General features: G+C 46.6%; 1 protein-coding gene across 1 annotated transcript in view; it reads right to left on the bottom strand.

Annotated features, from left to right (window-relative positions):
• Window positions 1-12,067, bottom strand: part of Tg (thyroglobulin) — a 184,647-nt gene that overhangs the window by 130,081 nt on the left and 42,499 nt on the right. The window contains exons 20-22 of the mRNA XM_052747930.1: window positions 7,691-7,807; window positions 5,594-5,709; window positions 3,305-3,413 (exon numbers count right to left, since the gene is read on the bottom strand). Coding sequence (XP_052603890.1) covers window positions 3,305-3,413; window positions 5,594-5,709; window positions 7,691-7,807 — 342 coding nt within the window. The remainder of the gene's footprint in view (window positions 1-3,304; window positions 3,414-5,593; window positions 5,710-7,690; window positions 7,808-12,067) is intronic.

Below are 12,067 nucleotides of genomic sequence, written 5' to 3'. Positions count from 1 at the left end.
TCAGAGTCAAGGCTGACCTGGATGTCCTTCACATAGGACAAGTGCCACGGAAGACCCTGAAATTGTCATGTAGTAGGCTCCCTCCCATCTTTCAAATATCACTTGTCGTCTCTTCTAGGGCTTCCCCCGACTGTTAAAGCAGCTCACGTTCACTTTAGCCCCATCTCTCCTCTTCATTTTAGTCTGAGAACTTCACATCCTGCAAAATGCTCTCCTCATTGAATCCATTCTTCTGCCACTCAGTGTTCTGTTCTGTTCCAGCTTTATAGCCACTGGGCCACTAAAGCCCTTACAGTCCTTCCATGCCTAGTGACGAGTTAGGGACACGCCAAGACTGTGTGCCCTCCGTGGCTGTCATGTTTTCAACAGTGGGGCAGATCACAGTGATCATATGTGGAGGAAGTTGCCCCTGGATGTAGTGGGTAGTTTGACACTTCCCCTTTCCAGATCTCATCTTTTGGTTGGGAGCAGGGCTAGCCCATCACACAGGAGCTTCCCAACATTGGCTTCCTATGATGCTAAGGTTCACATGCTCTTCTCATAGGTTCCAGGACCATAGACCTCATTTGAGTGAAGAGAGCAGGAGATGCTGGACATCATAGCAAGCTGGGAGTCTTTGATACTCCCCTTCCCTCTTATTTTGGTCCCATCACACAAGTGACTTAGGGTGAGGGGTGGAACTGGACATGATGGCCCTTAGGGAGTGAGGGCTGTCTAGAAACTGTGTGATTTCCTCCTGTAACATATTATTAGCATGTTGGAGAAAGGACTGAGCTTAAAGTAGAAGTGGGAAATAGTCTGATCAGAGATGGAGAAAACACAGGAGGCCGAGTCCAGCCGCCTTCCACTTCCAGTACAGCGGGAACACATCTTGGCTTTAAACAGACAGAAAGCAAAATAAAGCAGCAAGCCAATTTCTGCCCTTGGTTTAGTTTGGCAGCAAAGAGCTTCTCACTTTCCCTTGTAATCCAAATATAAACTTCCAGGAGACAGAGGGAGGCGCAAGACAACAAACACTTAAATGCAATTGTGTTTTTAAGTGCGATAAAAGGCTATATTACAGTTTTCAAGGGACATTTTTAGCTGGTGTTACTTTATTTGTTCTGGCTTTTTATTGTTAGAATAAAATAATCCCGAAGCTTTTTATGCTTAAAAATGGATGGTAGGAACCATTGCACACTGAGGCGGAAGTCGCAGCAGCCCTGGCTGTAGATCAGAGAAACCCAACACCAGGAAGTCTCTGGTACCCCATACACACTCTGCTCCATCGGGACTGGGATGTGAGGGAACAAGCCGGCACTTGTCCTTACAGAGGTTGAAGGGTACTGCGGGGTCAGCTGAGACTGCAGTCCGGCCATCTAACACCAGCTGTTTCCAGCTCAAGGCTGAGGCTTCAGGGTGCTGTCGTCTATGTGCCTAGAGCTGCGGTCCTCAGAAAACACCACCTCACACCTCTCCAAACCTCCCATCCCAGGTCCTGCCTCCATGATGTGTCTTCTGGTCCCCAGCCAAGAGAAAATTTCATAAGAATAGTTGTAGACATTCTCACTCTTCCAGTACTTGCTAAGCAGGGTTTCCTGGGGCAACAGGCATTACCTCATTCCACCTTCCTGACACCCAGATCCATACAGGACCCCTATTTCACTGTTATAAATATTAAGGTCTAGAATTTCTGGGAAGATTCCAGAGATCAAACAGCTAGCATTGCGGGGTTTCAGTCCGCTTGGCTGCCTCGAAGACAGAAATAAGACAGAGAAGTCAGAAACCCTGCCTCTCAGAACCACTGGAAAGCTATAGCCCAGAAAACCAGGACAGTGGAAGGAGCCACAGGCTACAGAACCCAGCTGCATGCAGCTGGCACCTCACTGACACTGCAGATGAGGAGCAGGAGGCAGGCAAGGCAGGACAGAGGGGTGCAGCCACGAGAGACTGCAGACATTTGCTCCTCATCCCTCACCTACTCCCAGGGGCCCGGACTTTCTCCCTGCTCTCCCTGTGGTATTTTGAGACTGCTGAGGCCCCGGCACAGCTCTGCAGGGACTGACAGAGAGACTGTGAAAGAGCTGGCAGGATGGCTCAGGGGGAGTGGCTCTTGCTGCCAAGGCTGACAGCCTGAATTTGATCTCTAGAACCCACATGGGGGAAGGAGAAAAGTTGTTCTTTGACCACCACCACATGCATGCTGTGGCGTATGTGCACCAGTTCACGTACACACACATGGATGGATGAGAGGCCGGTAGGTAGATAGGAGATAGATGTAGATAGATAGATAGATAGATAGATAGATAGATAGATAGATAGATAGATAGACAGTTAATTTTTTAAAGACATATGGGGTATTAAAGAAAGTCTGTGTCTCTAAGGCCTTTCTTCAAGTTTCCATAAGGCAAAAGAAAAGTTACATGGGAAAGTGAGATGTGTAACACGTAGTAGAGTATTTCTTGCTATTCATGTGGTACCAGACCTTGGAGAACATTAAGACCGTTATATCCCCACCTCCCCTCCAATCCAGATCTACCCCTTTCTGTCCCTCATTAGAAAACAGACTTCTAAGGGATGATAATAAAATATTATATTATATTGCATGGGAAAAAAATCTATCTTCAACAAAAGGAAAAACAAAGCAAAACAATAACAACAAAGAAATACCAGTTCCACTAGCAAACATCAAAAAAAGACCTTGATATCTTGGCCTAACCCATCAACAGCTTCAGAATCTGCCATCTCCCAGGTGACGTATATGCACACTGCCCCACCAGAGGGGGTCCCATGAGCATAGAGGTGGAGAAGAAAGCCCTTTCACATCTTGACGGGGTGGGGGGTGGTCTTCTCAGGAAAAAAAAAAAAACGAGGAGTCAGAAGGCTTGAGAGGCATGGCTGAAGGGAGCTAAGCCTGGGACCTGCTGGAATGCCAGATGTAGGCAGGATCAAGGCTTTGGTATGCATGGCACATAGGCCAAGCTGACTGGGGTGCATATCTGCGCTGTGTCTGAGCTACCACTGGCTCCTTGGTTCCTGCATCATGAGACTCACAGCCCCAGAAGACTGGGATAAAAACCAGAACTGATGGCTCAAATGAACGTTAGGCAGAAATTCCTTTGCAGCTGCCGAGGTCACTGTCTGTCTGCAGAGGCAGGTGGGCTGAGCCTGCTTTAGGTGGAATGGGGAAGAAGCAGGTTTCTTGCATGGTGTGAAGTTGGGGGGGGGGGGACAGTCTCTTCCTCACAGAGGCATTGTGCTGAAAACCACTCTGAACACAACCAAGGGAAGCCGGAGTGTCCGCCCCCCAGTGTCATCAACCTACCTTTCTTCACATACACAGCCAGAGAATCTGCACCACTAGTTCTCACTTTCACCTGGCACTTAAGGCTGCTGAAGCTGGTTGCCTTTGAGCTGTCCACAGCACCTTGTTCCTGGAAGTGGAAAAAGGCCCCATTATTATAGCATAGCAGTTACGTATTTACCAAACTATAATCACGGTTCTCTATGGAGGGGCTGCAGGAGAAGTTCATGAGGACATCTGCTTCTAAGTTTTCCTGTTCTATTAGAGGGGCGCACATAGGAGCAGCAAACTCCCATCCACTGTGTTGGCAGCTGCAAAAGGCATGCAACTGGAGACTAGTCTGCCACAGAGGTGACAGTGATGGATTCTACAGAGAGGCAGGACCCAGGAGAGCTTCCGGGAAAACTGAATGTGGGTGGGGCTCTAACTGGAGACCAGGAATTCTTTCCAGGGAGATGGGGAGTGGGCAGAGAGGAGAGGTGGGAGGAGCCAGCTCAGGGGAGGCCTCGGAGGTGCACAGTTCTGTCCACAGGCCTGTTCTGAGACTTGGGAAGATGAATCAGACCTCCAGAGCACCTGTCATTCTTGGTCATCTTGGAGCTCTTCTAATTTGCTTTTATCAGTTCTACCAGGTGAGTGGGTGGGACAAAGCTGACCATAGTCATCTATGGTTTGTGTCCAGCCGCAGGGTTTTCCCATGAGGGCTTTCTAGGGCAGAGACTAAAGTATGGATTACTTGAAAGCACTGTTCCTTCATGCTATACTTACAGAGGAGACAAATGCCTGAGGAGGGAAGGAAGGGCCCCAGAGAGCATAAAAGGAAGGGGTCTGTGAAGACCTGAAAGGGATTGAGGTAGAGACCCAGAGTGGCGAAAACCCTTCTTATCCCTTCTGTTTGTTTCTGATTGGGCAGGAACCATAAGACGGATGTCTGGACTTGGAAGATTGAATGCCTGCACTATGATTCCCAAATCTGAAAGGATTTGGAGCTGCAGAACCAGGGGGCACTCTGGGAACTGTTAGGAATGGGGTCCTAGCCTGCGATAAGTCAGATCAATCAGATGTAACCAACATCCAAGGCCCGCCCTTGCCTTAGGACAGCACTGAGAGCCCAGGGCCCTGGGGAGGAACCTTAACTATGCTCCATACAGGACTTCCTGTGAAACTTCCGGCTGGCTGGCCTAGTTAGAGACTGGGGGAGGGGCATAACATTGACAGCAGTGACATCCATCATAGTAATGCTCACAACAGATGGTCCTGCCATCCACCTGGAAACCTTCTTCCAATCCTCACACTCCCCTGTAATGTGGGTTATAATCATTTACTACTGTGTGGGTTCTCTGAAGGATCTGGGGGCTAAAGAGCAGAAAACAAGTGGGAGGGACTTATATGTCCATCTGAATCCTGCCAGCATTTCATTGACATCAACTAAGGTGCTGGAAACTCTGGGGAAGCCCTCTCCATGCCCCTGGTGGGGCATCACTCAGGAACACTCTGACACATGTGCACAGACACAGGAACATGCAGTGCCCAGTGCTAGTGATGTCTTAAAACTACCATGCTCCTGGGTGCCCTAACCTGAAAGCACTTGAAGTAGGTAACACGCATCCATACTGTGGACTGGCTACTACACTGGAAAGATGCAGATATGCAAAACTCATGAGGAAGGCAGGGAAGAAAAGAAATCTCATTGTGTCAACATACGCACAAGCTAAAGAAAGGATTTCAATATGTCGATATTTTCTAAGAGGACCCAGAAAAACTTGGATAGTAAAGTAGAGACTTGCAAGATCAGGCATTTAGGATGCTGGGACCTGGGACTTGATTTTGGCTGGATGCCCTTCTATCTTCAGGCAACGGTACCTAAAACTCCCTATCTGCCAATAGCTTTCACTTGTAGGAACAGCAGTCTCATGTAGGTCTGATGGATGTCTAACATTTTATATTTTCAAAGCACAATCACACTTGACTTCTCCAATGAGGCTGGTGTCCAGAACTCAGGGGTCAGATGATATTTAGGGCTCTGGACAGTAGCCCCTTAGCGTGAGGACCCAAGCTGCCTGATGAGGTAAGCAATGGCAGATGATGAGGATACTCCACACTGAGGCACTGTCCTGATTGGCCAGATGCTACTACACTACTCCTGCTGTCCCTTCCTTAGCCTCCCTGGCCCCCCACAGCTGCAATTCCCAGACTCACCACTTTGACAGTCTTCAGCCCCAGGGACCACCTGACTGCCTCCTCAGAAACACGAGAGCATGTCTGACACAGTGGAAAGGCATACAGCTGCCTACAGTTGTTGCAACTCACCTGATCAGAAGTCATGCAGGCAAAGTTGTCTCTCGTCCAAGAATAAAAGTCACACGAAACCTCTGGCCCCATTGTGGACACCGTGAGGTAGCTGCAGGCCGCATCTTCTGCACAATCTGCAAGTACCATGGGAAAGAGTCACCTCTGGACTCTCAGATGATGCTGAGGATGGGACAGACCCACACCCTGCCCTCACCCTCATCTCATGTACATATGCCCATTAACCAAACACACACACACACACACACACACACACACACATACAAACACATTAAAGAAATATCTATTCTTCCACGTTGTCCCATATGAATTGGGCAGCAGAAAGCAAATAGTGTATTTCAACCAACAAATACTCTGCTCCATTAGAACTCAAGTAAAATGACTCACATTAGCCCACATGGCCCCAGCCCTAAAGGCATCCTGCCCTTCAACCAAATTAACTTGATTTTCATGGCAAGCAAGACCCTACTTCAGACTTAGGAACAAGGGCAGTTAAGGCAACAAGTGTTCCAGGTCAGTATCAGAACAATCAGGTTAATTTGTGCAGACACAGACTCAACACTAGCACCATGTCCCAAGCACACCATGTCCCCAGTGACCCTACAACCCACATCTTCATTTTCTTCTCCGCCCTTCTATTCCACTCTCAATGGTACATTGGCTTTCTTACGACCTTCTTTTCTTATCAACAGTGGTACCCAACAGTGCCACAGCCGTTTCACGTTCCTTCCTCTTATATGGCCATGTGACCTTCTGCAACAGCCTCTTGATGCTTATTATGGGAATAATTATGTCTCCCATTCCTGTGTTCAAGTTCTAACTACCAGTATCTCAGCATATGACTGTAATTTATTTATATTTGGGGGTCTGTAAAGCAGTAATTAAATGATGCTCCATGTCTAGCAAAGAAAAGAGAGGAGGACACAGATACACAGGGGAATCCATGTGAAGACAAAGCAGGAAGACGGCCATTGAGAAAGTGAGGACAGACCAAGGCTGTCAAGCCTTTGCTTTCAGGGCTTTGGCATCTAGGACCATGAGAAATAACTTTGCTGGTTGAAGATATCCAAACCCCACTGATCTGCAGATCCTGCCTGCCTCGGAGTGAGATAGCCTGCTCTCGTATCTCTATCAGACTCTATCTTGCCAGACCTTCCTGACATGGTAGCCTCACTCTAGCTTCTGTCTATTGCTGTGCCCTTGTCTTAGGCACTGGGTTTTACCCTCTTGGATAAAGTACCTCCTGGTGCCAGCAAAGGACCTTGTCCTCTCTGCTAACCTCACTCCACATAATTCTACACTTCCCTTACATCTGCCTGCTGCCTTGTCTTTCCAAACCTAGTTGTGTTACAGAGTGTGATGGCACACATGGGTGCCTGTGTATTACCCTGTGCATGGGCACACAACCCTCAAAGGTACCTACCAACTCTGCTGTCCTGGGGCCGCCTCCTCACATCTGCACAACTTTCCCCTTCGCACTGTCCACCCAGTTCCCTCCCACACGCCATTGTTCTACAGATCCTTTTGTTAGGCCCCTCCTTCCTGCCTTTGTGTTATGTTCGGAATACAAACACAAGCATAGGCTTAGCCTAGACAGAGATGTTATCCAAAGTAGGTCCTTATTCGGAGTGCCATTGAAACGGGTATGTGGCCATGGTCACAACTGCCACTTTAACGTCGGCTAGCCTGAGTTTGGATTTAAGACTTGTCACTTGCTAACTCCATGTTATTGAACAAACTACTAACAGCCTTATTGTCTTCTTCTCACCTGTACCTTGGGATCACTATGGGGTGGTTGTAGAATTTCTAGATGACCCCTGTAGAGAGGCGTGCCCAACGAGCAGAAGTTGCTACTCCTACCACTCAGCACACAAATTACACAGGTGTGTGGTGATACACAAACGGCTACATTTCTATTTTCCAACGTCCAGTGCTACTCTTGGCAGTTAGTAGATATGAGATAAACTGCAGAGAAGTCAGGGATTGCACAAACATTTAATAAATCAAGTTGCCTATGATGTTTCTGACTAATTTTTCATCATTGAATAGTGCAGTTTGTCCTGTCTCTCCATGTGTGCATCTCCTCATCTTGCTTACCTGCCAGGCACTGCACCAGCGGCGAGTCAGCACCAGGGACTTTGGACTTGACTATCACAGGAGAATTGGCATCGAAGATTACCTTCCATTCTGGAGCTTTCTCAAATTTCTGCACCACTGCAAAGAAAGCAGACCTGTGAGATGCCAGCCTGAGGTGTGTTGAGGACATGTGCATGTGACTATGAGGTCAGGCTAGAAAGTCCTATTAACGTCTGGATATCTGTGAACCCATCCTCCTCCTTGGTAACGTAACTATGTCAAATGGAACAATTACCACTGAAAGGAACTCCAGTCTTTTGCCTCACATCCAGTTCTCAGCAGTATAGCTCACTGTGTCTCCTTTTCCTACCCTATTCTCTGGAAGTTAAAGGAAGATCTAACATTACATTGGACCTTCTATCTCATCTTTTCTCACCGTTAACTTGATTTTTTTTCCTGTCTAAGCATCTCTTTCCCTGTCTTCGAATGCTAATTATATGGCATGATGATTACAATGAAAATGTCCTCCCCTAAAATAATCTGAATTCTTTCTGAAGTAAGCTATTTTTACAAGACAAATCAAACATGTGCATATGAGGTTTTGCAGATTTGGAGATGAGTCACATGGCTGCTGCATTTTTTCAGACTGTATTTACTTAAGTGATAGGTTGTCATCTGTTTATCTAGCTACCGTCAACACACTTGAGATCCATTTGGTGGGACTCACAGAGCCACCTGCTCACGGAACTAGACAAGTGAGGGGGAACAAAGACAAATTTCTACAGCTTTATGACTTGGAACACATTCCTCACAAAGGACAGAAGAATGGGAGTGATCATCAAGGAAATAGAATTGTCTTCCAAACCACAAAAACTCCCGTGTGCCTATACTGCAGGTCTCAATCAAAACACAGAAAGTTATTTATGAACCCCTTAGCACATTCAGTCATCATTACAAACCTGGATGTAGGTGCTCATTATCATATATATCCAACCCATTATAAATGAGTCCGGCATCTACATTGGTCTGCATAGGGCAATACATCCATGTTTTTAATGAGGAAGCAGAAAAAAAAGTGTAAGTAGATGATACATCAAGTCATCTTTTCTTGGCTTTCCTATGCAAAGCATAAAATGCTGAAGTGTTAATACAGACACTGGAGGCTTTAAGCTTTCTGATACTTTGATGTAGAAAAGTAGTCTGTGGTGATATTTTGTTTGTGCTGAAATGTGGTGATATTTTATTTGTTTGTTAATAAATAAAGTTTGCCTGGAGATCAGAGGTCATAGCCAGCCATAAACAAAAGTCAGGCAGTAGTAGCACATGCCCTTAATCCGATCACATGGCAAGCAGAGTCTCTGTGTGTTCAAGGACACACTAGGGAACAGCCAAGTGTGGTGACACATGCCTTTAATCCCAGTACCAACCATAGAGACCTGGAGGTCTGTACAGACAGGCGGTGACAAGGAAGTGAGGTAGCTGGGCTAAGAGCCAATGAGAAGGCAGAACAGCAAGGCAATAAAGGCACAGGTTAGACAGACAGTATCAATCACTTGGGAAGCTACGGCAGTGTGGTGAGCTAAGGTTAGCTGGTGGCTATTCCTATTTCTATGATTCACCCCTGTATTTGGCTCTGTGTTTCTTATTTAATAAGACTGTTTAGAAATTTGTCTATAGTAGTCTGTGGAACTGTCATCTAAGCAAACAAAAGGGACTAATTGAAAGAGGCAGGAATGAGAAAAGGAACAGCAGATGGCCAGGGGTATTTGCTTGTATACAATACACACTTGTTTGAAAACTATTAAAAATTAATAAAACATTTTCTAAGTTTACAAAGTGACCCTTCTGCACTCATCACTAAAGTTGTCAGCTTCATAAACTCAGCCCACACTCAGCCTTGCTCCCCATAATCTCCCCTCTCTTTTTATTTTTCCATTCCTTATTACTTTGATTATACTCTAGAAGTGCCAGTCTAGCAAATACCACAGCAGACTAATTCCAGGGTCACCAAGGCCAGTTTGATATAGACTACACGTCCATGTTCCAGATTAAACTAAACTTGACAGCTCTTTGCATCTCTAACGAAGTCTACTAAAGGTGCAGTACATTCATCTCTCTGCTTAGAGATTCTACATGAGCAGTCCCTGACAGTGGAGTTCTTCACAGTGCTGGGTGCTATGAAGAAGTTCATTGCCAGCAGAGCAGAGAGGCAAGTAAAAATTAATTTTTATATTCATATGTTTGCTTTATGTACTTGCCACGTATCAAAGCAGAGTTTCAGAATGTTGTAGAGGAAGCCTAAAGGTTAATGTTAAAACAGCATATGTCTAGCCATGGCTCTTGCACAGCAAATCATGGCTATGAGTGTGCCCATTGCCATCCACGGTAAGAAGAATGCACTGATTATATCTGAACCATTGCAAGCTGGCTTGATGATGGAGATACTAATCCCTTGTTCTGTGAGTAGATGGGTAGGTGGGTGAATGAATAGCTGAGTGGCTGAATAGACACATGGACAAGTGTATGATTTGCAATGTGACTCTCATCATGGTGAGCCAGGAGAGTGTGTCATGATTGTATAGTTCCAATAGCGGGGAAATATATCTGTTTAGATATATGGTATGTTGCAAAAAGCACAGCATGGGTCAACAAGAGCAGAATTAAGAACCTGGATCTAAAGTTAAAGAGAAGATAAACTTGACCTAGTTTCCCTGGTCAGGGTCAGGTGAGTTCTCGGAGTAAATCAAGGCAATGTGGGGAGTACATTGGCCAAGTATTCACAGAGAAATTAAAGAGCACCTCAGGATTCTGCAGCTGTAGGTGTTAGGACTCTGCTGCGCTCCAGCTGCATGACTGTACATATGCAGTTCAGGAGTTAAGCAAAGGGTCTTGCATCTTATGTCATCAGTCATGCAACCAGCACATGCGTGGTGTAGCTCCATAAGCCTGCCTGTGCATGTTCACTGGGAACCCTTAAAAAGCTGGACACAGACCCTACCCTCTCTCTCTGTTCTGCTCTCTCTCCCCCCACCCTGCCATCTTTCTCTCTGCTCTCCGCACATGTTCCTTCCCAGGCCTGGTTCTTTCCCCACCACTCTTCCTCCTAATAAAGCTTTAAAATTGATACTGGGTTCTGTTGTGACCATGACCTTTCCAATCGGTAACCAGTGCCAGTAATCAGCGCCATTTATCATTTATTTCAGTAGGCCCTGAAGACATAGAGACAACAGGCCACAGGACAAAGCATACTAGCTCTGACTTCCTCTCACATCCCAATGCCACCATTCCTCACTAGCTCTGTGACCTCAGGTACACTTGCAGCTTCTGAGAATCCCAGTTTCTTGGTTATAAGGATTCAATAAAATAGCATGGAAGAACTGACCTATGAGCTACAAAGCTTGTCCTCTGTGAGGACTCCTCAGGGCTTATAAAATTGGCCACAAGAACTCAAGACATAAGGGATTCTCCTTCCTGGCAGACCCGTAGGACATGGTTTTGAAGAAGTCCAGCTAAGAGGAACAGTTCATCTATCCTGCCCTCAAGTAAATATTGCTCTGGAATAAGTCAAGATGTCAGAGTGAGCTGTAGTCCCAAAAAAGCACACACTTCAATGAGGCTGGAACCCAGAATGGAGGTGCCATATTGTAACCTCACTTTGCCCTGAGAGGTGCATAGCCACAGAGACATTCAGGAAATGCTGTGTGAGGAGGCTTGACTCTTAAAATAACCCTGTTGGGACCACCATGGAGAAATCATTGGGCTGAACAGGAGGATAAGGGAGGGGGTATGGCAAGCCTGGGGTGTGTGAATGACATGGCAGATGTGGGCGGGTGGTAGCAGGAAGAATAGAGAAGGGCACCACTCAAGGAGACACTGTGAGAGAGTGGGAAGGCTGAACTCTAAAGCCTCTGTGTTCTCTGGTGGAAAAAAAAGCCTCCAATGTGAGAATGCACTTCCCTCACCAAAAGAAGGCTCCTCTTCCAGTATGTTTGGGATGCGGAGAAGGGACATGCTGACATGCCCCAGATGAGCTGTTCGTTAACACAGAAGTCTAAGGGAAATAAACTCACAGCTTTGCCAAAGAAGCGGAAGATGCCCTGAAAACTGGGCAGAAGTCAGTGCCTGGGGGACATCCCCTCTAGCTGTCAACTGAGCTATGACTCCTGAGTACTCCTTAGGCTGCTGAGAAAGCATCTTTTCATCCAGGAAAGCTACCGGGCAGCACGAGCTGCAAATGTCTTACAAACTGTGTGTGCCGTCTTCACACTGAGCCACAGCAGGGGCACAAAGAGGCTTCAAACCACCCAGGCAACAATTCCTGAGTAGCCTACAAGCATCAGGGCTGCTGTGCATGCGCGTCCCCTCTGTGGACACTCTACCTTCACCTGGGAAGAAACC

The sequence above is a fragment of the Peromyscus californicus genome, unplaced genomic scaffold (genome assembly GCF_007827085.1).
Source record: "Peromyscus californicus insignis strain IS unplaced genomic scaffold, ASM782708v3 Scaffold_20__1_contigs__length_68692818, whole genome shotgun sequence".
In the NCBI taxonomy this organism is placed as follows: domain Eukaryota; kingdom Metazoa; phylum Chordata; class Mammalia; order Rodentia; family Cricetidae; genus Peromyscus; species Peromyscus californicus.
The sequence above is the reverse complement of the archived record's forward strand: the minus strand, read 5'-3'. Positions and strand labels throughout refer to the sequence as shown.